The sequence below is a fragment of the Natator depressus genome, chromosome 1, assembly GCF_965152275.1.
Source record: "Natator depressus isolate rNatDep1 chromosome 1, rNatDep2.hap1, whole genome shotgun sequence".
Classification (NCBI taxonomy): domain Eukaryota; kingdom Metazoa; phylum Chordata; order Testudines; family Cheloniidae; genus Natator; species Natator depressus.
In genome coordinates, this window is record NC_134234.1 from 154,659,564 (window position 1) to 154,686,337 (window position 26,774).

General features: G+C 41.5%; 1 protein-coding gene across 1 annotated transcript in view; it reads right to left on the reverse strand.

Annotated features, from left to right (window-relative positions):
• PDXK (pyridoxal kinase) overlaps positions 1-26,774 on the reverse strand; it is an 81,035-nt gene that overhangs the window by 17,337 nt on the left and 36,924 nt on the right. Inside the window, exons 2-7 of the mRNA XM_074969388.1 lie at positions 23,949-24,003; positions 11,816-11,920; positions 8,450-8,533; positions 4,503-4,549; positions 2,041-2,126; positions 1,143-1,188 (exon numbers count right to left, since the gene is read on the reverse strand). Of these exons, the coding sequence (XP_074825489.1) occupies positions 1,143-1,188; positions 2,041-2,126; positions 4,503-4,549; positions 8,450-8,533; positions 11,816-11,920; positions 23,949-24,003 (423 nt within the window). The remainder of the gene's footprint in view (positions 1-1,142; positions 1,189-2,040; positions 2,127-4,502; positions 4,550-8,449; positions 8,534-11,815; positions 11,921-23,948; positions 24,004-26,774) is intronic.

A 26,774-nucleotide genomic window follows, 5' to 3' on the forward strand; every position in this document is an offset into this window, starting at 1 on the left:
AGATCATGGCTGCTGTAGGTTCACTACTATCCTGGGTGTCAGCATGACCATTGGAATACAATTTTCAGATAAACATTAAAAAAAGGTGAAAAATCAAATCAGGAGAAATAATTCCAGAGTCCTTTACTGAAGGAGTCAATTGTATTCACCAAAAGGAAGTGTGTGTTAGAACATAGAACTGAGCCCCTCAAGTCAACATTACATCAAATCCCTAGTTTTACACTTTACGTTCCAACCCTGCAGACTTCAGCATATGTTCAGCTTGCGTAAGAACGAGAGGATTTAACCCTACAAGGACAAATCCTTACTGTAGAACAGGATGTTTGTGAAACCTGCAGCTTCTGGCACTGTCAGATTATGATGCTAGCTTTTACAGGACAAGGTTCAGGTTCCTCTGTGCCTACTATTTGGAAGTGCCTGAAGACCATAGTTGCAGCCTGGCTGCTAGTCCTCTGCACTTCTGGGGTGAGCACCACAAGCCCCATCCTGCTGACCAGCTCTCTGGATAGTAAGACACCCAGCCCCTCTAAAAGTTAAAGTTAAGAACCTTCCAGCTACAACTACCTACAGCAGAATAGGACCCTGAGCCCAACCCTTCCTGCACACACTTTCCTCAGTGCTGTTCCCTGCTGCACCGCAGAGCTTGCTGGTAACTTTTTCCTCTCTACCAAGCCCTGTGGCAGAGTGAAAGCTGGCTGTACTAGCCCTGCAGTGTTGCTATCACAGTAGTCACATCCTGGCAGCAGGGGAGCAGCTAGCACACCACAACAGTCATTTGAATGAAGAGTATGGTTTTCATCCTAATTAGTGCATTTCTCCATGACTGGCAGTGTGATCATTTATAATATATGGGGGCTCCTTCACCCCCCCACCCCATCCTTACATCTCAGTGGCATTAAGTCCACAGTGCTCTATTTAATATCATTGTTTTGGTTTTATTTAAGTCTTTTTAAAAGATTTTCCTTCAACTTTCCAACGCTAACCATAAGAAGTTTTCTGTGCATGAAGTGTGACCTGAATCACTACAGCTTTGCAGAGACATTACAGAGAAGGAGACACGGGAGGCTATATGCAAGCATTAAGGACACAAATTATAAACTGCAAAATTGCAGGCAGACCTCTGGACACACACACCTACGTACCTCTAAAGCTTCTTTTTCTGTGTGAATCTTTCTGCCAGTGAGCAACCTAGCAGTCAAGAAAGAAGATTTAAAAAGCATATATACTATGGACAATCACTGTTTGCTTTGCTCACCAGGATTACGTCTCTGAATATATGGTATCTTGTTTACAAGAGGGCCCGAGCAAACCATTGGCTATATTAAATAGCATGTGGTACCAGACTGTCTTTCAGTGTCTTTGCATACAACAGATAGAAATTTCTTATCTTATTGGCAACTGACTAAAATTTAAAAAGCTCTGTACATGAAACCAATGGGTGGTCTAAGTTATGTTGCAGTGAATTGTCTGCATCAAACACATTTCCATCTCCCATGATGAACCAAAGACATGGGACTCCTTCAGTAAAAGAGGCAAGACCATGATGCATCATGGGAGATTTAAACTGATCAGGGAGCCCAGCCTGGGGGGGAGAAGGGAATCATGAGGTATTGCTATGGTATTTCCAAAGCCAACTATTTCAGTCTTCAGCCAGACTATTTGTGGGGAAAACAAAACAAAAATAAAAAACTGAAAAAAAAAAATTTTTTTTGCACTGGGAAGGTGGTGGGGGACAAATATTTTCCAACAAGCTCCAGAAATGACCTTTGGACACAGTCAATTAAAAGTAACTATAAAATTCAGATGTTTAAGAAAATGGGATATTTTTGGGAGTTATTTAAAAAGGTGAAATTCAAATAATATTTTTTTTAAACAAGCAATCTTCAAGATTTACTAAGGAGCTCCATTTAAAAACAATTTAAAAAAAAACACCAGTAACAAAACCCATAAACACAAACAAAAGCCAATTTACTGAATATAATGGGAGGAACGGAGTTCATTTGTTCCTCTTTTAGCCCCAGATTTACCAAGCGTACTTACTCAGCCTCAAACTGATTAGGAGTTATTATATCTGCAATGGGTACAACTTTGTCCCTGTAGACTGGGAGAAGATCCTTTGGCACATACTGAAAAACAATAGGAAAATGATAATGAACTCTGCCAGTAATTACTTTGGTAGTTACAGTGGTAATTTTCCTTCATTTAAATTTGATTTCCATACATTAACATACATTCTGTAACCTAGTGGACTACTCAGTTTCCAACCTGCAGGAGTACTTAGAAGTTAGAGCAATAAATGGAGTCATAACTCCTGGCTTCTCTTCCTAGCTTTGCAACTGACTTGTTATGCGACTTTGGAAGAGTCCTTTAACCTCTCCGTGTCTCACTTTCTCGCCTGTTAAATGAGGAATTGTTCTCCAGCTGGCATGGTTGTTGTAAGAATAACTTCATTAAAGTGGGCTGGGAGGGGACACCAAAGATTCCTGGCTCAAAACTACTCCCCCCCCCCCCCAAAAAAAAAAAAAAGGAAGTTACAACTGTTACTTTTTATCTTGTACAGTGACTATTTATCGTTGAGACGTGTTGTGCACATATACCTTCCACTGAAGCTGTTTGTGCACCCACTACACTTGACACAGAGACTTTTAGTCAGCAGTCCTGTTGGGGTAGTGCACATGCCAGCTCATGTGTCCTTGTGCCTCCAACCAAGGGTGAGGGAACTCCAGCCTCCCTTCAGTTCCTTCTCACTGGTAGCTTGGCAACATTAGCCTCCGAAGGAGCAAAGAAGAAGGGTGAGTCAGGGGATATGTATGTGCACATCTCCAATAGTTACTGTACAGAGAAGTAACCTTTTTTCCTCTGAGTGGCTGTGCACTTCAGGTGATTCCCAAGCACTGCTCCTTCAGGTGGTAGGAGTTTGGCGTCTACTTGAATAATGGACTGTAGAACGGAAGCTATTCAGACAGCATAGTGCTTAGCAAACGTGTAGGCAGATGACCACATTGCTGGTCCACAAAAGTCCACAATTGGGATGTTGGGAGGAAAGCCCACCAGCCCCTCAGGTTAAGCGGTCAAACAGCATCAGTGCCATGGTCAGCACTGGAATTATTGACGGTATGAGGTCGGCATCAGTCAATGGAGCGGGTGTTGAGTGTGTCAGTTCGGACAGTACTGCGGAGCGGCACGTGAGGGCACTCACTCTTCACTTGGTGCCAGACAGCTAGTGCAAGCCTGTATCAGATGAAATGCTGCAGCTGGAGTTCCTGTGTGAGCTCAAGGAGTCCTTCTTCCATCTTGATGCAGTCTTTACTTTCAGAAGGCTGGGAGTTATAGCAGCCTTGTAGTATGGCCCGGGAAAGGAGAATGACTTTTCTCTCTGGGGGTCTACAGGTCCCCCCTCTGAGAACTGGATGAAGATGGAAGAGCCAAAGCTGTCTGGAGGAGGAATACTCAGCTTTCTCAGTCCCAGAGGGGCCTGGCTCATAGGCTGGGAGCATGTTTATCCTTGAAGTACTTTGTACCTAAACAGACTAGTGTGTTCTCCTAGTCAAGGAGTTGCAGATGCTGCACTTGTCTGATATGCTGTTCATCATGTTGAATGAAGCAGCAAGTATGTCCATCATTCACATTCATAACAGCTTCCCATGAAGGGCAGTATTTAAAACCTGGGGACATGTAAAGCTAGTACCAGAGTACAACCCCAGGAGCAAGACAAACAGAAGTTATCCCTTCAGGGAGAAAAATCAAAGGAAACGCTAAAACTATGTATTTATACAAAGCCTAAACAAGTGGTCACCAACTGGTCAATTGCGATCGACTGGTCAATCCTGGAGACTCTCCCAGTCAATCGTGATCTCCAGTGGTGCAGCGGGGCTCCTGCTAAGGCAGACTCCCTGCCTGACCTGGCCCCACACTGCTCCCAGAAGTGGCCAGTACACCCCTGCAGCCCCAGGGAGGGGGGGCAAGGGTCTCCGCACACTGCTTCTGCCTGCACGCACCACCCCCGCAACTCCCATTGGCTAGGAATGGGAAACTGTGGCCAATGGGAGCTGAGGGGGTGGTGCCCACAGAGAGGGACAGCGTGCAGAGCCATGTGTCCCCCCCGAGGGGAAAGTTCTGGCTAATGGCTGTTGGGAAATCTATGTGAAATGAGTCACCCCAGACTAGTTGCTAGTGGGCAGGTGTTCAAATCACAACTGGCAGTTTTGTTGGCATTGTCAACGGAGAGGCCTTCGCAATGATAGACGGCTAATGCACTTTGAGTGGCATGGAGGAAATTTTTCCCTGACAGTCCGTATGCTAGTTGTTCTGTGGGTTGATAGGGGACCACCGTTCCCAAGGCTATCCATCTAGCACCTTTCAGAAACACTAAGTTCATTGAAATAAAGTAAGAGCTCTATAAATGCGACACTGGAATTCAGACTCAAGTTTGAGCAAGGTAGCTTTGTTCTGGTATAAGCAGCTTGTCAATCTAAATATGGTTCAAGCAGACAATTACCAACCATAGAGCCTTCTCCATTCCATTTGTCACCCATCACTGGATCACACACTGCAACAGAAAATAAAACCAACCTTAGAAACAAAGGACCCTTGCGTAGTCCCTGTGGGGAGATCTACTTTTACCCAACAGTAGGAGACATGGTACAATACTGTCATTTTATAAACTTGTGTCATTTGACCCACTCTTGCAGTACATCGGAGCAGGAGTTTGTGATCCACGAAGGGAAAGGGCGGGAGGAGGATGTCAAAAACAGGTATCAGAGGGTTGTGACCACTCTGCTCTCTCCATATTGTTAAATTTTGGGGGTGGGATGTCCTGGTTAGAGGTGGAGGAGGGAGTGTTGCGAGATGGAAAATGCTGAGAACCACTGCCTCAGTTCAGAGCAATAAAAATTAGTGAAATCTGGGAAGAAAAGGGGAGGAGCTTATATTTATAGATTGTGTCACACAAAAGCCTTATTTTATTTTAATTAAGAAGGAAAACTCTTCTTCCAGAGCAGATTTTGTAGACACATACCAATCATGATAAAATTAGGATAAAGATAGACATTTATGGTGCAGTCTCAGGATCATCAATCACATTAATAGCCTATTCAGAGTGACCTTAATTTCAAAATAAGAGTGGCAATAGTCCAGCAGCTGGTGATGTGTTCTGGAACAGCAGTGCTGTCCACAGTATTAAGATAATCACTGTCAAGATACAAATCATGGGACAAATGCCAAGGTTCTTATTCAATGTTCAGTCAGTCCTTGCTTAGGCAAATTTCTATTGGTGACAAAGGGAACCTCTCAGAGAAACAACCTTGGCATTTGGCACCACATAAAGTTCTTTATCTCTCTTACCAGCACCAGTGTCACTCATTAATCTGAAAGAATTCTACAAATTAAGTTTATTTCCTGCTATTTTGCTGCCCACTTTTTATATTTCTTTCAGATGGTCAATGAACTACCATTAAGTGGATACATAATTGGTTAAACAACAGCAAATGATGAGTAACTAATAACTATTGATGGAATAATGTCAAATTGGAAGGAGGTCTCAAGTGGGGTTCCACAAGGATCTGTTCTGGGTCCACTGTTATTTAACATTGTTATTAATTACCTGGATGTAGGTATAGAAAGCATACTGATCAAATTTGCAGATGACACAAAGCTAGGGAGGGGTTGCAAACATTGTGGAGGATAGAGCTAAAATTCAATGGGGTCTTGATAAATTGGAGAAGTGGGTTATAGACAACAAAATGAAATTCAACAAAGACAAATGTGAAGTGCTACACTTAGGGAGGAAAAACCAAAAGCACAAATACAGAATGAGGAATAACTGGCTTGGCAGCAGCACTGCTGAGAAGGATCTGGGAGCTGTGGTGGATCACAACCTCAACGTGAGTCAGAAATGCAAATGCAATTTTTGGTTCCTTTAATAGAGGCATAGCATGCAAGTCCCGGAAGGTGATAGTATTGCTCTTCTTGGCTCTGGTTAGGCCTCAGCTGGAGTCTGGTGACTCAAATTGGGTATAGAAAGGATGTAGAGAAACTGGAAAGGATCCAGAGGTGAATGACAAAGATGATCAAAGGGATGGAATGCAAGCTATGTGAGCAAAGGCTAAAGGAACTGGGTATGTTTAGTTTGGAAAAAGAGGAGAATAAAGGGGGGGAGGACATGATAGTGGTCTTCAAATACTTGAAAGGCTGCCATAAAAAAGATGGAGAAAAGTTATTCTCTCTTACCAGAGAGGGCAGGACAAGAGACAATGGGTTCAAATTACAGCATAGCAGATGTAGATTAAATCTCATGAAAAACTTCCTAACTGTAAGAACAGCAGGACAATGTAACAGACTGCCTAGGGAGGTCTTTGGAGGTTTTCAAAAGATGGCTGGATAGGCATCTGTCTTGAATGGTTTAGACACAAGAAATGCTGCATCTTGGCAGTTAGGCTAGATGACCCTTGCGGTCCCTTTTAACCCGAGAATTCTATAAAACTGAACTGGGTGGTTTTAGTTTCTGTTTATAGTCTATTTTCTGATTTCATGCTCTAGTACAAAGCTCTTGGGAGCTTCATAACATATCAGAGAAACATTTTCAATGAAGGTTTAAACAAAAAAAACACCATCGCTCATGAAAAATATTTCTCTTCATATAGGTTTCATATGTTTTTTTTAAAAAACATAAAAAAGCCAGTTTGCTTTAAAAAAAAAAATTAAAGCATATATCCTGGGCCTAAATTTAAGTTGTGGTGTCTAACAAAAGACAGATTCAAACCACATTAGCCAGAGCCATGTTTAAACATTGTTCTTTGCTGTATAGTGCTGGCTTTAGGCCAGCTTACACAATTTTTACCATGTCAACACAGTGTTAGAACGACAGTCTTCCCAACCATGTTATAACATGTTGCCTTGAAATGGTAGAAGCTGCTATGTAGACTGCTCCAAATCCTGGTATACATAGTACTAATCAGGTTACAAAATGATTTTATAAAGCCATGGTACCGCCTGGCCCTCTTCTAGGCTATATAAACCAGTTCACAAAAACCACTGTAACACAATTAGACATTTATGCGGAGATTTGATACTATATAGGCATGTTGTTTCCATCATGAACTGTTTAAACATGGTTTAATTGGAACTCCAGGACAGACAGTCTTTTAATGTCAGCAGAATTATTATGTATTTCGTGGTGTTCATAGAAGGTTGTTGATTTTAAAACTGTACTGCTTATGCTTTTATTTATTTCAACAGGAACTGTCTGCTACTTATAATATATTTGTTAAAACATTTGTAATGCCTACAAATCATGACTGAATGAGGCACTCATTTATGGGCTACTCTACACAAAACATCAAAGTGAATCTGAGTATTTTTCACCTAGAAGTTGTTGACATCACTGCTATGCTTTAGAATGGGGCGAACAGGAACCCCCTTCTTCCCTGCAATTTGGCACCCGGTGGACACCTGAGATTGGCCAACATAGGGTGGTTACAATTCTTCAGCTCTGCAGGCCAAAGTCAGTGACTGAAATCTAAGTGCTGCTGGCTCAAATGAGATGTACGCCACAAACCAATAAGAATTCTGTTAGCTAGAGGAACAGTTTAATAAATCCAGGATCTGAGTCATCTGTTTCAACTGATAATTGCTTGTGAATCATTTGGGGAGTGTTCTGACCATGCAGCTCTACAGAATCTGAAGACCACTGGGTCAGGCCATCATTTGCAGTCCCTATTCATGGAAAGCTCCCACTGACTTGACTGTGCAACTTAAACAGGAGTTCTGCCTGATTAGGGTCTGCAGGGTTTGACCATGGCCATTCAAAGTACCTACAGGGATCAAGGAACTGGATAACTCAGGGGACTAGTAATGGGAAATGCAGGTTTTCATTCCTTTATTGCTGGTTTGAGCCTGGCCAGCTATGGGCAGAACATTCCTGTCATCTGCCAGCCCTCATGTGTAATCTCAGAGACAGGTCCAGTACTAAATGGTCCTGGATTCTGAACTGGCCTTTCAGAAATAAAAAGGCCAGGGTGCCACCTCCAGGATGTGACTGACACACCTTCACAGGACAACGTGGAGAAGTCTGTATCTGAGGATCAAGCGAAGACATCAGTTTCCAGTATTATCAGTACGTCTCACGCCCTCATTGCTAAGCAACAAACAGCAGCAACTAGATAGGATTTCACAGGACTTTGCTAGATAGAGAGGATCGCTCCTTAAGGCATATCTTTCTTTGGCTGGCATGATGCAAGAAAAGCAGCAGAAGGCACAAAAGTAGAAAGAAAAAAAATAAATCACTTTAGCAACACTAAACTGACATTCCAATGGAGTCTCAGCAAGATCAAAACAGGGCGTTGTTGTGAAATTCAGAATAATGTCAGAGGACTGACTTCACCTGAAGGGATTTCAACACGTGCACAGAAAATAATGAGACTGAAAAACTTAAAAGCCATCAAGTCCTTACCGTACACTAGATCAGAGTTCTGTTGCTTCAACTCCTGAACGATATCAACCACCATTGCAAGGAATGATGCATCCCTCGTGTAACCTTTAGGCAGAAAAATAATTTTTAAGTTAATTTCAGAGAGCAACATTTTGTTTACATCAGATACATCTCTATGCAGAAAGGAATGCTGGTCATTTCCTCCCATTCCTGGAAAAAAAAGTGTTTAGAACTGAAAACATCTTAATATTTTATTTAGGGATAAGCGAATACAGAACAAAGGCAAGATCAACACTTGCTAGCTCACCCAATTAAGCCTCTAAAAGAAAACAAGTCTTAGTAAATGAGTCTTGCATAGGAATTGCCCAATACGTGGTCTAAATGCTCGTAAATAAAAAAAAAATTTTTAAAAAGAACACACCCCCCTTTTGTTCAAAACACCAGTTTGAAAGTTCATAGTATAAACAGCATTGTTCAGGATGCAGCAAATGCGAAAGGGAAATATAAAGTTTTAAATTTCATTAGCATTTCTGAGACTTGTGCTGGAGGCAGCCTTCTTGTTGAAAACCAATGTTATCTGTGAGGCTGCCAACGTCCTAATCTAACAGAAGAAAATGTAAACCCGGGTATGTCTACACGGCAATGACAGGTTGGATTGCAGATTGTGTACACATACCCAAGCTTTAATCCAACTAGTTTGGGGATGGGAGCAGTGAAGTCTAGGCAGTGCTGGCTCTACAGGCCCACCTGGAACCTTGAGTAATTACTTGCATGGATGGCTCACAATGACATGCAAGTAATTATTCAGCTATGACATGCTGCCATAGCTTCACTGCTCCAGTATGCAAACTAGTTTGTGTGTGTTTACACAGGATGCAATCATACCCCGTGACTGCAGTATAGACGTCACATGCACCCTGTCTCTAGCCTGTTTGGATAAAGGTTTAACCATAGAACTCATTTTTAATATATTGTACCTTAAGTTTTCTTCAGATGTTTAATACTAAAGCAAGTTAGAAGCTGATTTTGTTTCATCCCACTGGGCTCTCATACTACTAGCATCACAAGTGATAGTGCTCTGTAGCAAAATGGTCTCCCCCAGCTTTTGGCTCAGAAATGCCAACAGTAACTAAATACTTAAGTACATTTCCGAGTTTTCATTAATTCATAGAAATGCTTCTTTCTTAGAAGCAGAGAAAAATGAGTGCAGTTTCCACATCCATGAAATCCGGTTTACTTCAGCAAGGAGGCACTGATGTCAGAGGGGAGAAATGGATTTATAATGAGCAGCCATCATAGGCTGATCTCTGTAGATTATGCTAACAACTATTCACCTTCTCAGAGAGAGTGTGTTAGTAAATTATTGACACAAATATCTCAAGCATTCCACAGAACTGGGGCTAATTTTTCCCCTAAGGTACCTCTTGTCAAAGTAAGGTAACTGTGAAAAGATCTGGGAGAACCTTTCACAGAAGCAATGGAGATGGGGAGCTGACCCCCAGCAGACATAGACAAGGCTTCTTCATGTTAAAGGTTGGTGGTAGGGAGGTGCCTCACAACCCTGGGAATCTCAGGAAGTGTCACAGCAGGTTACTGCTGAAGATAGCAAAGCACCGCTACACTGGATAACCTAGTAACATCAAACTCCCTTCTTTGGGGGTAGCAGCCTCACTTATGGCCCTAGAAGATAAAAGTCTGAATTCCAAGCCCAGTCAGGTGTAGAGTGAGAACCCAATGTTGAAATAGGGGTTCTTTATTTAGGAAGACATTAAACTAGTGTCTCTCTTCTGTCCATTTCTTTTATTTTTCTAAATGGGAATTGAGGCTCCCATGCAGAGCTGGCAAAAGAAAAAAACCCACATACCAAAGCCACAGACAAAACATTTGAAGTCGTTTCCAGAAAAACGACTAAAATTTCTAGTTTAGAAATTTTTTCCAATATTTAAATGAAATGTTTTAGCGTTGAAAATATGATTTTTCTTCTTCCTCCCTCCATCCATACCTTATGCCACTGAAAAGGGGGAGGGGGAGAAGGAACACTAAACTTTTCAAGTTTTGTTGAAAACAAAACAAAACAAAAAAAAACCTTGAGCATTTTTGAAAATTTCAAAAAAAACCAAACACCCCAACCTTTTTGAAATTTGTTTTTTAAAAAAAGGTCAATTTTTTATTAAAATATTTTTCATTTGAGAATTTTTGACCAGCTCTAATCACAAGGTACTGTTCGCAAAGAGCAAGGCAGAGATTCTCAAACTTGTCCATAGTGTGGTCCATACCTTATTAGACAGAGGACAGTCACCTAGACCTCATTTCTAATTCACAATTGCAAAAACAGACTTGCTTACAGCAAAAAAAAAAAAATATAAATGAGCAATATATTTTTATAGCTGCCTTTTAAGGTGATTTAGCACATGGGAAAGTTAGCATTGTCCAATCAACAAGCTCTCGCCTGACCATGAGCCAACACACTGCAGACCACCATGTACCAACGTTTGGGAAGTTGTGGAATTGTATAAGCCTCCAGTGACCTGGCCAACATTCCACTCTCAGAAAAAACAGGCTCTGCTGTCCACAGCTGGGAATGAATATATAAGCTAAATATACAACTGCTGCCATTATTGCATATATACAGTCAGCACTGACAGGGCCAAATGGACTTGATGTAAGCAGGTGCAATCCCATTCACTTCAACAGAGTTGCACCCCACTTACTCTGAATTTGGCCCCAAGTATCCTAGCTCATCACTCTGTAAAGTGCTATCTGGAATACAAGAGGCACTGTTACCAATTTTTTTAAAAAAGTGTTTTACATGCTGCAGACACTCCTGTAATAAGGACATGCCTCCAGATTGTTTCATGTGCAGTAAAATGTACAAAGAATAATCTTCTGGAAAATCCTTCAGTACCTTCTGTTTTTCTGGGAAATTATTCTACATGGCTGCAGACTAACCCTTCACTCAGGAAAAATAATACATACATGTGCCTCCCAACCAAATGGAACCCATTTACGCTGATATTCATTACCACATTAGTGTCACCTCATTCTGTGTCCTATTTAATATCTCCTTTACCTTGGAGAGCTCCATAGAAACAGGAGGGGAAATAATTCAGCAGACATGCAGTACCCTTCATGCTCGAGTGGTCGTTATGAGTCATAATCCCAGATTCATACAATTAAAGTCTCCTGTTATCTCTGGCTTTAAAAACACCTCCCTACATGTGGAAGTCATGTAATCAATCAATCTGGCAATCAATTTCTGCTTGAGTTTTAGAAGCAACAGCTCACTGCTATAAGAAATACAGATAATGAAATTTAAAATAGATGCACGGCACTCAGTGAAGTGGAATGCCATTAATAATCCACCCTGAAAGAAACACGAGCACTTACCTGTGAGTACGTAGTCATAGTGGTTGACATTGTTCAGTTTAAGCCCTTCGTACAGTTCATGGAGTTCATCTGAATTTAACACCTGGCCCTTCCAGTGAGCATAACCTGGAAAAGGAAAGCCAACTGGTTTATCAAAGCCCCATTTTATATGCAGGATCACATATTATACGTGCAGGAATTGGCTCCCCTTTCACCCCCAAAAATAGTGTTGCGGTCAAAAATTAGACAGGTGAGTTGTTAACAGAACAATTACATTCTCAGCAGTCTCTTAACTTTCTGAAGAGGAATTGTTTGTTAAAGGGGCCATCCTGACCACTCTAGAGACTCAAGTCCCACATGCATCAGCAAAGCAGGTAATGCACAAGCAGAGAATGCAAGCTTTCCCCTCTACAGCCTTCACCAACCAGCCCTGACCTGGAGGTCAGAGATTAGTTTTCTTAGAATATAAACTTATTTTATTTCATATTATACCAATGCAACCTGACAGCAGCCAGACTGCTTGATAACAGACGTATTAGTGGAGAATAAACGCCGCACATTGCAGCCACTCAGAATTTAGCATGCGCGCGTGCACACACACACACAATATGTGCTAGGCCCCCTTTCCACTATAATGCAGTGAGGATAAGAGGTTCTCCATATAGTTTAGCAAACAGGCTTATGTGCTTTAGTCTATCAGATCACAGCTATACGAAAGTCATACAGTGAGCAACTACTCCACTCCACTGCACCCCACAGCAGATAAAATACCCTTCGTTTGGTACGTGTTAGGATATTCCTTCACCGTAGGATTTCAGCTATGACAGTGTTCCATTACAAGTAACTTTATTTCAAGTAGCAGGATGCTCTTCTCAGTGACAGTGCGTCTGTATTTTGGGGATTTTGGAATGACCCTGTGGGTTCAGCAGGGCTTCAGGAACAACTATTATGAGCAAAGAAATAACTTTCCATGCACTCTTATCTCCAGAAAGGTCTAAGAGTTATAAGTATGTATTTGAGGCTCGGCTCAGCACCCATTTCCGTCAATGGAAAGAGTTCAGTTGACTTCAATGGACACTGATTCAGGCCTTTGGGATCTTTAAGGCAGCATGTACCCAGTATACAATGTCTATATGGCCTGGAATCTGTCTACAGAAGAAGCTGCCTCTCTCTACTGTCACAGAGCCCTCCCTCCCAAGCTGCAGCCCCCTTTGATACAAGAGATGGTGCTGCCTCCAGAGAATTCTGTGAGGGTCCCACCGCTTGAACACTTCCTACTGCCTTAGTCTGAATCTGCTGACCTACCAAGCTCATCATCTTATTGGGACTACGGAGTGCAGAATGCTACTTGAGGCATCTTCCCCTGCCCTGCCCTGCAAGGAGAAAGCATTTTTTAAAAAAATTTTGCTGTAGGGGTTAATTAAATTCGCTCTGGCTTTTCTTTTTTATTCCAATTTCTGTTACTAGGATAGTCATCAAGGGTGGTCACTGCCTGACATAGGTACCTTTTTGTGTTTTTGCTCCTATAAACCCAAATACACACACAGCGGGTGAACAGCTGCATTCTGTTTGTCTCCTCCTCTTACACATTCCAACCTCAAAAAATATTACTTCCAGCCAGCTGGCTGAAGGACAGTCACTCGATCCCCTGGCACTCTCTCAGTTAAATGTTGGGTTTGGGCAGAAGTGGACAAAATGAGGGTGTGGTTCTGCTCTAAGTAGTGACTAAATAAAAACAGCAAAGTCAGATGCCCTAATTAAGCAAAGTGCCTAAGCACATGCCTAACTTTAAGCAAGAGTCACACACTGAAGTCAAGTACCTCAAATACCTTGCTCAATCAGGGCCTTACTCAACAAATCAGCTCCCTGTCATATCTGATGATGGCTTTGGGAGTCATATCTGATGATGGCTTTAGTGATTCAAGAATTTTCTGCTTTTTTACTCCAGTTAGCTCTGCAGAGCCAACCCAGGTATGTAAGAATGAGCTGTGCAGTGTGTTTCATTTTGCATATCAACAGAACGGTTTACCAAGTTCTAATCAGGTACACCTGTGTAAACCCAGATGGCAACAGGGTAGCACAGCTGTCACCAAGAGTCTAATTTGGTCAGCAAAACCTTGGTTACTGGCGGTGATGGGCAAAGTGGAAAGAACCCACTATGACCCTTACAGTCCAGGCTGAGTTTGCAGGGCTGGCAGCCAGAGAAAGAACAAACATCTTTTTACTTGTAAACTGAATACATCCTATACAAAAAAAAAAAATCACCCAAAAGACAGACATTATGCCATTTATACAGTTACTTTTCAGGACAGAATTCAGGCTGCAGCTCCTGCCACAATGGAGCACAATTGAAGGCTGTATATATGGGGGTAGAGCCTCCAGTGAAGTGCAGCTGTAGAGCTGGCTTATCTAACCTTGGGAGGATTGTAACCCTATTGTAACACAATCCTCAGTTAGCACAGAGGTACCTACACTAACCCTCTCCCTGCTGCCTGTGCAGAGGGAATGGCTCGAGCAGGAGGATCTTGGCCAAGGTTCCCCTCTACCACATGGATCTCAGATTGCAGTTTTGGCCCTTGGGGGCTACTGGTTGCCACCATAAGTCAGAAGAGCAATCAGGCTGCTTTAGTTTACATCTAGGGACCAGCTCTGTACAGCCATCCCATGATTTAGGGATTATGCCCCCTGAGCTCCTCTCACGCCACATGATCCTATGCTTCAGGTGAGGATTTGACCTATGGACTGAAACACTATATACTGAAGGGGTCTGATATTAGTAGAGTTATAAAAGGGAACAAAATAGAATTCTGTATGTGCAGCCAAAAAGATACAGGATGCTGTTGTGATGTCCAGTTTTGGCAACAGCTGCTACGCTACTACTGAGCTTGTGCACAAGCCCGTAGACTCTGGTCTGCAGAAGGGTCAGGAGACAAAGTGCTGCTCATCTGGGATGTGACTGAAGGGAGGCTACTGGCCTCAGCCTTTTTTAGCAGAGCATGAAATTAAAAAAAAAAAAAAGCACTCACTCCTTAGGAGCAATCCTGGAAAGAGAGACAAGCTTTTCCTCTGAAGAAAGAGAATCTAGGAAAAAAGCCAACTCCCTCAATGAAATAAAATAATAAGCTGTTAAATAGCCACGTGCACTGAGAAGTTGGTCTGAAGAGGCAGCACCTGCAGGGACAAGAGTAAAGACTAGCACCACGTGCAAGACAAACCACAGAGGGGCTACCACCACCATCCGCCTGGCCAGGTTTGGACCAAGAAGCTAGCTAACGCTTTTTAAAAACACAGACTTAACGTATCTTAACTAATATTTTTAAACACCAGTACTGACAGGTGTAAGGCTATGGCTGATTCTTGCTTCTTTCTCCCCCTCAGCAAGGCCCCTTTAAGAACTCATCCAGTCCAAAAGAAATTCGAGACAGACCCAACAAGCGGTCCCATTTATTTACTCTTCTGGTTACATATTGGTCCTCCAGTCTCTCACCCGACAGTCCAAAATAACAGCATCTTTGAGACACTAAACACAAACTTACATAGTGTCAACGGGGCACAGCCCCCCCCTTTTCTGAGTGTCTGTCGGTCTCTCTCCTGCTTCTTGGGCAGGGTCTCTCCCAGGCCTCCCTGCCTGGGGTGCTTTCTCCTGCTTTTGTCAGGCTTCCTGGCACCCCCAATTACTTTCTCCATCAGCCACATGCTGTAGTTTCCTGTTGCCTTTTATGTTAAAACAACTGATTCAACCCAGGAGTGGCTCATCCTGTAATCAGGGCCAGCACAGTCCCTGGCTCTCCAGCTCATGAGGCAAGATGCCCTATTACAACAGGGTTTCAACATCTTTAAGAATGCATTAGCTGCTCATGGGAGGCAGGGGACAGGGAAACCTAGGTTTGCCCACAACCAGCTAACACATTTTAAAGTTACCAGACCCTGTACACACTAGTTACATTTTTAAACAGGACTATATTCCCCAATCTAGTCTAAAGATGCCCTTAGTGCAATTCTTCAATCAACCCTGTATTCAGTGCACTGAATATTGTATCCGTTTGGAAAACTCAGAGTCCTGGCTGAGGAAGTTGTGCTGATATCACCCTGACCACAAAATTTGGTAAAAGTGACATTGTGACCCAAAGCTCAGGGTGCAAAATAGTGACCTTTTAATATGCCAATTCAAAAGGAAACTGTCAAAGGGGCATAAGAATTTGTGTATGGTACATTCAAAATTGAGGGCCTATCTGAAACAAGTTGCTACAAGAAAACTGATTAAAACAATGTGTCTCGTCAGTCTCATTCAGGATTGGTTGCTAATTCCCATAGTCCATGGAGCAGTTACTGTCATATGTGCTTGATTCTTGTGGCAGAGATAATTTGCACTATATGCATGCTTTGGACAGACCTGGTGCTTCGAGCAGGTAAAGTGATGAAGAGTTGCAGAGCTAAGCAAAATTACTCTGTGGCTTTCTGATCTGCTACCTCAGGGAAAAGGAACTTTTTTTTGTCCATGTATTTCATCATGGCAATCAGGGTCTCCCTTGACCAGCCAGAAGGCCATCCCACGCCAGGGTAACTGAAGGCACAGATTTAGAATTAGATTTCATGCCTCATAAGGTAGGGATAATCAACTCATGGCAATCATTACCCCTATTATTGTTTCATTAACTATATTGAAAATGTGGTGAACTGTAAAAGAAAGCAAAACCATTTATTTGTGTACATGCTGTAGTTCATCCACACACATGCCATAGCCCTACCATGACATAATATTTATATTTTGGCACTTAGCAATAAGAAAGTTCAAGATTGCACATTACTTGTCTATTTATGCACTTTATATAAAAGGGGAGCCAAGGAAGCTTAGATAATAAACAATTTGTACTTAGAAAAATGACTGCACAACAGTAGGGCAGAATGCACTACACTGAGAACATCGGGGGGTGCTGGGTCGGCAGTGACTGGGTCAGTATACTAACCTTTTATCTTTGTAAGCCAAATTCAATACCTGGCTTACATTCTCCAGAAAGGAAAACATGAGCCCTTTCATCCTATTTTCCTGTTGTTAATGTTACAAAACCACCACACAATTTTGCTTAATTAGAAGTCTCTGCTCAAGTCAAACCCAGGACTGGAACAGCAGAACATTTGCAGAGCTGTTTAGGGAAGTTTGCAGTACACTTCTCCAAATGGTATTCAGCTCAAGCCAATGGTATAAGTCTCTCTCATTCATGAACACTACATTCACTTTCAAGTTTTAGGGGTTTTCTTAAATGTAAAAGCAAAGTGCTTTTATAGCCTTTCCTTTCATCTGGGTGTGATTTCTTTTTGAAACTCCTTATATTCCAGATTTATTTTTAAGGCATAGAGGTATCTTGGTGTGTGACATCTCTTGCCCTTCAATCCCCTATCATGATGTGTAAAGTCATGCCTCTCCAAGGAAGGGACCAGGTTAACCCATCTGGATTAAAAAGGGACTGTGCCCGTGAAGCTTTTGAACATATTTTCTTCTGGGCTTTTCCCCTCCACCACTCTTTTTCTTCTTTAAAAACTTATTTATAAACTTGGGAATTGCATTATAACTCAAAACCAAACCATACCACACCCCACACCCTTCGGGGAGAACACAATTTTTTCAGGGAAAAGACAGTTATAAATATATATGTCTTGCAAAGAGACATGCGAGTCTCTGATGTTTTTCCCCTTCTTTCCACCCCCACGCCCCATCCCACTCAACACACATTATTCTGAAGCCTGAGTTTCTCCTCTAATGCTCCCCAAAATTGTACTGAGTGGCTTGAGTGAAAACAGGAATCTTTAAAAAGCCTCTAAGGAGGAAAGAAGATCTTGTGTTTATGACACATGGCAGGCAGGAGGTCTGAGTTTATCCCCAGCTCTGACACATAATTCATCAGGGAATTCTGTTAAGTCACTTAGGGCTCATCTACACAGTGAGTTATTGCGCAGCAAGCCAGGCTGTGAATGTTCAGCACACCTGTTAGTCACACAGTAACATCCCGTGTGGACACTGCTACAGTGCAGCGAAAGTCCCGGAGCGTGGTTTAGTGACTACGCATTCAAACAGCAGCACGCAAGCAGACGTGCAGCAGTTTCACACCCTGGCTTGCCACACTATAATTCACGGTGTACACCCGGCCCAAAACTCTAGCACAGAGTTTCTCAGTCTGTAGCTGCATACATGGAGGGATGCTGTGACACAGGGGAGAAAAAGATGGGCAAGGCACTATCATAATGTCTCACAGACCAGAGCTACCAAGAAAACCACAGAGCCTAACTCCCTTACTATGGAAGTCAAAAGTTCCTTGCTTTTAAAATACAGGCCATTTCTCTGGAACAGTTTCAGGCATGGGATTCAGAGTGACAAAAAAAGCACATTCAGTACATTCTGCCAACTAATCTGCCAATCACTTCTAGAAAGGAAAGCAGCATACAAGGACTTTTTTTGAAAATGCTAAATAAAGCCCTCCAAACTAGATTTGCATTCTTACACAGGGCGGGGGTTGTTGGACCAAACAATTAAAAAAGAAAAGAAAAAAAGAGAGAGTATCTTTGTAAACCGTGTGACAGTTTCTTTTATGCGTGTATGAAGCACAATGTCGTTTGGAGGTGAGTCACTTCCTGTAACCATACAGTAACTACTCCTCACCAGGCAACATGGCAAACTGCTTCCTGGGGTTTTTGATTAAAAACACTGCCTTGCATTTCAGGATCGCCAGAGACTATAGAAAGCTGCATTTTCTGAGCCGTAGTCAGCAATGATCATCTTTTGTTGTAGTGATTGAAAATAAGAACAAAAATGGCAAGGATGATTCAGAAGATCAGACCCATTAATTGATAACAAAAGACAAAATACAAAGAGAGCTAACAAGACCAAGCTTAAAAGAAAAGGAAAGGAAAGGATCGGAGAAAAAAGAGTGAGAGGGACTGAAAGAACACAGGATCCAAAATGTCACAGTGGACTTTTCCCCCTTTGACATATATAAATCTCTCTCTCTCTCCCCCCTCTGGGATGTAGCATTCCCTTAAAACTTTACAAAAAAGCAGCTGAATGTCAGCTCTTCAACAGAAGTTCAGCCATTTGCCTTTCTCACAACAGCGCAACTGAATGGACTCTCATAAGATCTTTGCCTTTAAGAACAGGCAACGCTGATCTTCCTCACTTCATTCAGTGCAACATTTGACTCTGGAAAATTGCTACAATATACAAATAGTAATCTAACTTGGCAATCAGCGCTGCTTTCCCCACAACAACAACAACGGCTGTGTGCACTTGGTTATCTGCATTTGTCTGTGTGCACATATTAGTTGACCAGACAGCAAATGTGAAAAATCAGGAAAGGGGGTGGGGGGTTACAGGAGCCTATATAAGAAAAAGACCCCAAAATCGGGACTGTCCCTATAAAATCAGGACATCTGGTCACCCTAGCACATATATGGATGCATGGCTCCAACATCAGAAGGCAAATTAAAAGAACTCAACATTTATTTTTTTAATAATCTCATGATTCTAAAGGCAGTTTCATCATTTTGAGCTCTTGGGATTGTCAGTACTTTGCCCTTTTAGAAAAAAGAATCACTAATTTGTTGCTCCTCCCACCATCACCAGTAGCTGCCAAACCTCCCACGTGGCCAACCCCCACCCCGCTGTCAAACCTTTCCAAATCCCTTGGTGACACTATTAAAAAAACTAATATCCCTGTGTCCATTTCAAGAATCTGATCATCCTATTGATAATTTTATATGCTGGCCCTCAGAACAGCTTCCCTTTAACTTTATGGGCTAATTAAAATCTCTGACTCTCTTAACACTGCATAAAATTAATTTATTCTTGAAAAAAAAGCAGTAAAAAAAAACCTAGATGAAATCCCCATCACTTATAAACATTTAGCTACCTATTGCAAGCAAATCTGTGACCACCTACATTTCTGGAACTTACAACAATTTTATCAAGTTATCAAAATACTGAAAAACATTATTGCACCAAAAGTGTGAAAGGAATTTAAATCAGCTCTACGGCTTTTGGACTCTAGCGATGTGAGAGCACTCTTGTACTGGTCAAAGGCAACCAGCCAACTAAGCAGCTTTTAGTCAGGGCCAAGTGTATGTCAAAGAAATGTTCTCTATGTTTAATTATTACTCTCTCCACGGCTTCCCCAGATGACCGGCATACTTTGGCTTCCTAAATGTCCTTGGGACATTCTTTCACCATCCTGACCTTGCGCCAAAGAGTGAACTCTTGGCTCCACTGAACTCTATGGCAAAACTCCGAAGGACTTAACGAGGCCAGGATTTCACTCAATGCTTCCTAGCAACTTGACTTATCCTTCCTGAAATCAATGGATTACACAAGGTAAGAGAGCAGAATTTGGACCAGGGTCAAGATTTAATGAGAGAGACATGTTTCAGTGCTTGCTCTCGGAATTTCATTGGCACTTAGTTGAGAGCACTAATTCTTGTTGCTCTAGAAGCCTTCCGCACATTGCTTCTAGCAGTGTTAAAAATATCCCAACTCATGCAATCTTTCGAAAGATGTTAAAACTAGGGCTGTCGATTAATCGCAGTTGTCAAGGTTCCTTCCCCACTCTGAACTCTAGGGTACAGATGTGGGGACCTGCATGAAAGACCCCCTAAACTTATTCTTACCAGCTTAGGTTAAAAACTTCCCCAAGGTACAAACTTTGCCTTGTCCTTGAACCGTATGCTGCCACCACCAAGCGTTTTAAACAAAGAACAGGGAAAGAGCCCACTTGAAGATGTCTTCCCCCAAAATATTCCCCCAAGCCTTACACCCCCTTTCCTGGGGAAGGCTTGATAAGAATCCTCACCAATTTGCATAGGTGAACACAGACTTAAACGCTTGGATCTTAGGAGCAATGAAAATCTATCAGAATTTTAATTAAAGAAAAGGTAAAAGAATCACCATAAAATCAGGATGATAAATACCTTACAGGGTAATCAGATTCAAAACATAGAGAATCCCTCTAGGCAAAACCTTAAGTTACAAAAAGACACAAAACCAGGAATATACATTCCATCCAGCACAGCTTATTTTACCAGCCATTAAACAAAAGGAAATCTAACGCCTTTCTAGCTAGATTACTTACTAATTTAACAGGAGTTGTAAGGCTGCATTCCTGATCTGTTCCTGGCAAAAGCATCACACAGACAGACAAACCCTTTGTCCCCCATCCCCCCACCGCCCCTCCAGATTTGAAAGTATCTTGTCCCCTCATTGGTCATTTTGGGTCAGGTGCCAGCGAGGTTATCTTAGCTTCTTAACCCTTTACAGGTGAAAGGGTTTTGCCTCTGGCCAGGAGGGATTTTATAGCACTGTATACAGAAAGGTGGTTACCCTTCCCTTTATATTTATGACAGCAGTTAACTCATGCAATTAATTAAAAAAATTTAATAGCAATTAACTGCACTGTTAAACATAGAATCCCAATTGAAATTTATTAAATATTTTGGATGTTTTTCTACATTTTCAAACATATTGATTTCTATTACAACGCAGAATACAAAGTGTACAGTGTTCACTTTATATTATTATTTTTATTACAAATATTTTCACTTTAAAAATAAATAAAAGAAACCGTATTTTTCAGTTCACCTCATACAAGTACTGTAGTGCAATCTCTTTATCGTGCAAGTGTAATTTACAAAGGTAGATTTTTTTGTTAAATAACTGGACGCAAAAATAAAACAATGTAAAACTTCAGAGCCTACAAGTCCACTCAATCCTACTTCTTGTTCAGCCAATCGCTAACACAAACAAGTTTGTTTACATTGACGGGAGATACTGCTGCCTGCTTCTTATTTACAATGTCACCTGAAAGTGAGAACAGGCATTCGCATGGCACTTTTGTAGCCGGCATTGTAAGGTATTTACATGCCAGATATGCTAAACATTCGTATGCCCCTTCGTGCTTCGGCCACCATTCCAGAGGACATGCTTCCATGCTCATTAAAAAAATAATGTGTTAATTAAATTTGTGACTGAACTCCTTGGGGGGAAAATTGTATGTCTCCTGCTCTGTTTTACCCGCATTCTACCATATGTTTCATGTGATAGCCGTCTCGGATGATGACACAGCACATGTTTGTTTTAAGAACACTTTCACAGCAGATTTGACAAAACACAAAGAAATGTGAGATTTCTAAAAATAGCTACAACACTCGCCCCAAGGTTTAAGAATCTGAAGTGCCTTCCAAAATCTGAGAGGGACAAGGTGTGGAGCATGCTTTCAGAAGTCTTAAAAGAGCAACATTCCGATGCGAAAACTACAGAACCCGAACCACCAAAAAAGAAAATCAACCTTCTACTGGTGGCATCTGATTTAAATGATGAAAATGAACATGTCTCGGTCCACACTGCTTTGGATTATTATTGAGCATAACCCGTCATCAGCATGGACGCATGACCTCGGGAATGGTGGTTGAAGCATGAAGGGACATATGAATCTTTTGCGCATCTGGCACATAAATATCTCGTGATACTGACTACAACAGTGCCATTCAAACGCCTGTTCTCACTTTCAGATGACATTGTAAACAAGAAGTGGGCAGCATTATCTCCTGCAAATTGTAACCAAACTTGTTTGTGTGAGTGATTGACTGAAGTAGGACTGAGTGGACTGGAGGCTCTAAAGTTTTATATTGTTTTATTTTTGAATGCAGTTATTTTTTGTACATAATTCTATATTTGTAAGTTCAACTTTCACGATAAAGAGATTGCACTACAGTACTTGTATTAGGTGAATTGAAAAATACTATTTCTTTGGTTTTTTACAGTGCAAATATTTGTAATCAAAAATAAATATTAAGTGAGCACTGTACACTTTGTATTCTGTGTTGTAATAGAAATTAATATATTTGAAAATGTAGAAAATATCCAAAAATATTTAAATAAATGGTATTCTATTATTGTTTAACAGCGCAATTAATTGTGATTACTTATTTGAATTGCTTGACAGCCCTAGTTAAAACAGATAACTTTCTAAAAAAAAGCTAAGAATTCTCTTTGTCCATAGTTTATACACTCTTAAATGCTCTGATACCACCTGCAGTTGGTAGGGATTTTTCTACTAAATTATGCACGACAAAGCATAAAGAAAGGGAAACCTGAAGAGCTAGTGTTGCCAGATCTCACAATTGTTATAGCAAGTCTCACAATACTGGTGTTTCTCTTCAAGCCCCAGTGACTGGAATCATTAGATTATGCGAGAATCTAAACTTTCATTTTTAAAAAGTTTCTAGCCCTCATGGATGCACAGAAAAGCTTGAAAATGCGACAAAAATGCAACCAAAAGGCTCACCAACCAGAAAGCAAATATGAACCCAAACTGTATTACTTTAAAAAATAATACATGACTTTAAGCCACACATATTTTGGGGGGTCAGGCTCAGGATATTCGAAGTTTGAAGTTAGCAATAATGGAATATTGATAAAAGAGGCAAGTGACTCACTGTACAAGTGCCACTGCTGGAGATTCCTCCACTCTCAGATAACCTGTGTTGGTGATGCAGTATATGTGTTCTATTTCACTGCCTAATGTCTTATATTGACATGATATCTCCTTATGCGGTTTTATTTCTTCTAAATTGGCTAAGAAAAAGAAAAAAAAATCCACCCTCCATGAAGCAGCAGAATGGAACACATTACATTTAAGCTATGTCTACATTTAAAAACCTGCAGTTGTAGCGCTTCCGTGTAGCCATTTACTGCAGCAACAAGACGGGTTCTCCCGTCGCCTTTGCAAATCCACCTCCCTGAGAGGCAGTAGCTAGGTCAATGGATGAATTCTTCTGTCAACCTAGCACTGTTTACACAGGGATTTAGGTCCGCTTAACTACGTGGCTCAGGGGTGCAGGCTTTTCACACCTAAGAGACATAGCTATGCAGACGTAACTTTTCACTTTAGAGCAGCCTTTAGATTTAGGCCTTTATTCAAAGCCTATTGAATTCAACAGGCTTTGGCTCAAGCCTTGAACACTGTTGTCCTGTCTTGAATCCAAAAGGAGGAGATCACTGAATGATTGATCTTCTTTCCAATAACATGCAATCAGGCTGAATGAGTGTTTGGTAGGCCTAAAGTCACCACAGTGGATGCACAATAGTACTTCAAGAGTATGCGTGCGTATTTACCTGTGTGGTTTGAAAACTGGACAGAGTTCACAGGATCAACTTCAAATCCCAGAACCTGCAACACAGAATAAAGGAACACTATTATTATTAAAACAGAACTTTCCTCAGAATACCACTCAGATCATAAAATGGAAGGCAAAGGTTACCATGGTCTGTTACACATTTAGAAGCTTAGAATGTGATTTACAGTAAGAGCTGAGTAACCAGTGTTAAACATACAGTACTTTAGTAGAGGAAGGGGCATGGAGAGAGACACACAGTGGACCCACCAGAAGAGTGGAGCTCCATATCTGAAAGAGAAGATTCGCCTGGAGACCAGCAGGCAGAAGCTAGTAGAGCAGCATTCTTAGGGTCTGAAGTAAGTCTTGTCCAGGCAATGCCACTTCTACAATTCAAGGGGCCAAATGAACATAAAATCAGAGGGGGTAATGGAGGGTGTGTGTGTGTGGGGGGGGGGGGGGAAGTTCTCATGGTTCTGAAAAAAAACCAAAAACTTCTTCATAGATTTCAAGGGCAGACAGGACTTCTGTGATCATCTAGTCTGATCTACTGTATAGCACAGGCCATAGAACTTCCCCCAAATAGTTTCTGTTTGTACTAGAGCATATCTTTAAAAAATAAATAAGTCCAATCTGGCAATTTTTAAATCAAGTGACGGAGAATCACCACAACCCTTGGTAAATTGTTCCAATGGTCAGTTACCCTCTCTATTAAAAATCTATACCTTATTTCCAGTCTGAATATGTCTACCCTCAACTTCCAGCCATTGGATTGTGTTAGAATGAAGGGCTAGATTCTTCTTCTTCTAGCGTTTGCAGTGCTTGCTGACCCACCCAACAGCAGTTTCATCAGCACAATGAAGGGCCCGAAGGCCACCACGAAATCTAGTCAGTTGAGATTTGTTGATAGCAAGTGCCATGGACTGACGGAGACCACAGTGACAAAGTGGGTCGTTGCGCAGACCCCAAGGGCTAGACTGAAATATTTGTTCCTCATACAGGTACCTAGATTGTAATCAATAGACCTCTTAACGTTCTCTTTCTAAGCAGATTGAGCTCCTCGAGTCTATCACTATAAGGCATGTTTTCTAAGCCTCTAATCATTCTCACGGCTCTTCTCTGAACCCTCTCCAATTTATCAATGATCTTCTTGAATTGTGGGCATCAGAACTGGACACAGTATTCCAGCAGCAGTTGCACCAGTGCCAAATACAGAGATTGAGTAACCTGTCTACTTTTACTCAAGATTTCCCTATTTATATCCAAGGATCACAAATTCCCCTATTTATATCACCTATCTATATCCAAGGATCACATTAGTCCTTTTGGCCATAGCATTGCACTGGGAGCTCACATTCAGCTGATTATCCACCATGATCCCCAAATCTTTTCCAGAGTCTTTTCAGGCAGGTGGGTGAACAAACACTGTTTGCCACCAGATTTAGATTTCACAAGCTTTTATGAAACTCAAGACCATGAGAAATTATTATTTTTCAGATTTTATTTTGGTGGCAAAGTGTTAATTCAATGGAGGCATCTTAATTAAAAAAAACCCCAAACAAATAAATTTCCTTTGCAATATTTGCAATTCAAATATGTTCTGACTGCCTAAGGTGGGGGGGGGGGAGGGGAGGGAAGCCCAAAGTAAACATTTATTTCCATCCCCACCTCCCAGTTAAAAATAATCTAATCTATTGTGTTATTACTTAAAAAGACAAGGCTGGGGAGGGGGGCGGGGGGGGAAATCAGTGAAGATTTTTAACTTGGCACTGTCCATTTACTAGAAAGAGATAGCAATAACTATATATATTTTTAATCTGGTGTTCAAGCCATGCTACAGTTTGATCCACCACTAAAAAAAAAATCTAATACAAATCTGACAACACATTGACATTTAGTATTTGTTTTCACATCCTCTTTGCTATGGATAAAATTTCTCCTCAGAAGAAGAGCTGCTATATATGGCTCTGTGAGTCATGGGAGACAACAGTAATGATGCAGAAATAATCGTGTATGATCCATTTTCAGGCAGTTTGCTAGAGGGTTAACTGAAGCTTTTGCCAGTCACACTCTTCACGGGGAGACACATCGCTTCCTTGTCATCAACAGTGTAATACCCTCATGCAAATCAAGACCATGTGAGCAAGTCGTGCCAGCAATAAGACTATCTTAAACACATACACACACACAAAACTGGCAGCAGGCCTGGAGCAACAAGAGGCTGGTGGAATCTGCTGCAGATGATGTTCCCTCCTCCCCTCAGACACTGTGCAGCTATAGTTTTACAGACCATGTTAGACTTCACATGGGGTCTCAGAATCGGTCTCGTACAAAAAGGCAGGTGTTAGTTCGCAACTACAGGAAAAAAAGAATCCAATAATAATGCTAGACAGAAAGGTGGGTTAGTGTACACTGGTTTGATTAAAAGTAATGTCAGGTACTACACCTGCCCCAGAGTCAGTTTGTGGTTTTTTAGCTATGTGTTTTTGTCTCCAATGTGTGCATCTCTCACACATCAACAGACAACACAGGAAACGGACTATAAAACAAAGTGTTATCAAATGTACAGAGTAAACAAACTAAAAATAGATACAGAAAGTTCCCTAATTTCTGTCAGATATCATTATTTGGACCACCCAAGGTAACAGCAGATAAATATTGTACAGGAATGCAAGATTTAAGAGAGGACCTATGTAACACAGATAGGCCAAGGCAGGTATTAATACCTCTGCGCCTGACCATCTTCTCCATATTTCCCCAACAGGGGTCAGCTGTGGTCTCTGCTGAAAGAGAAGAACTAGCTGATTGTCATGGTTACTGCGAGATG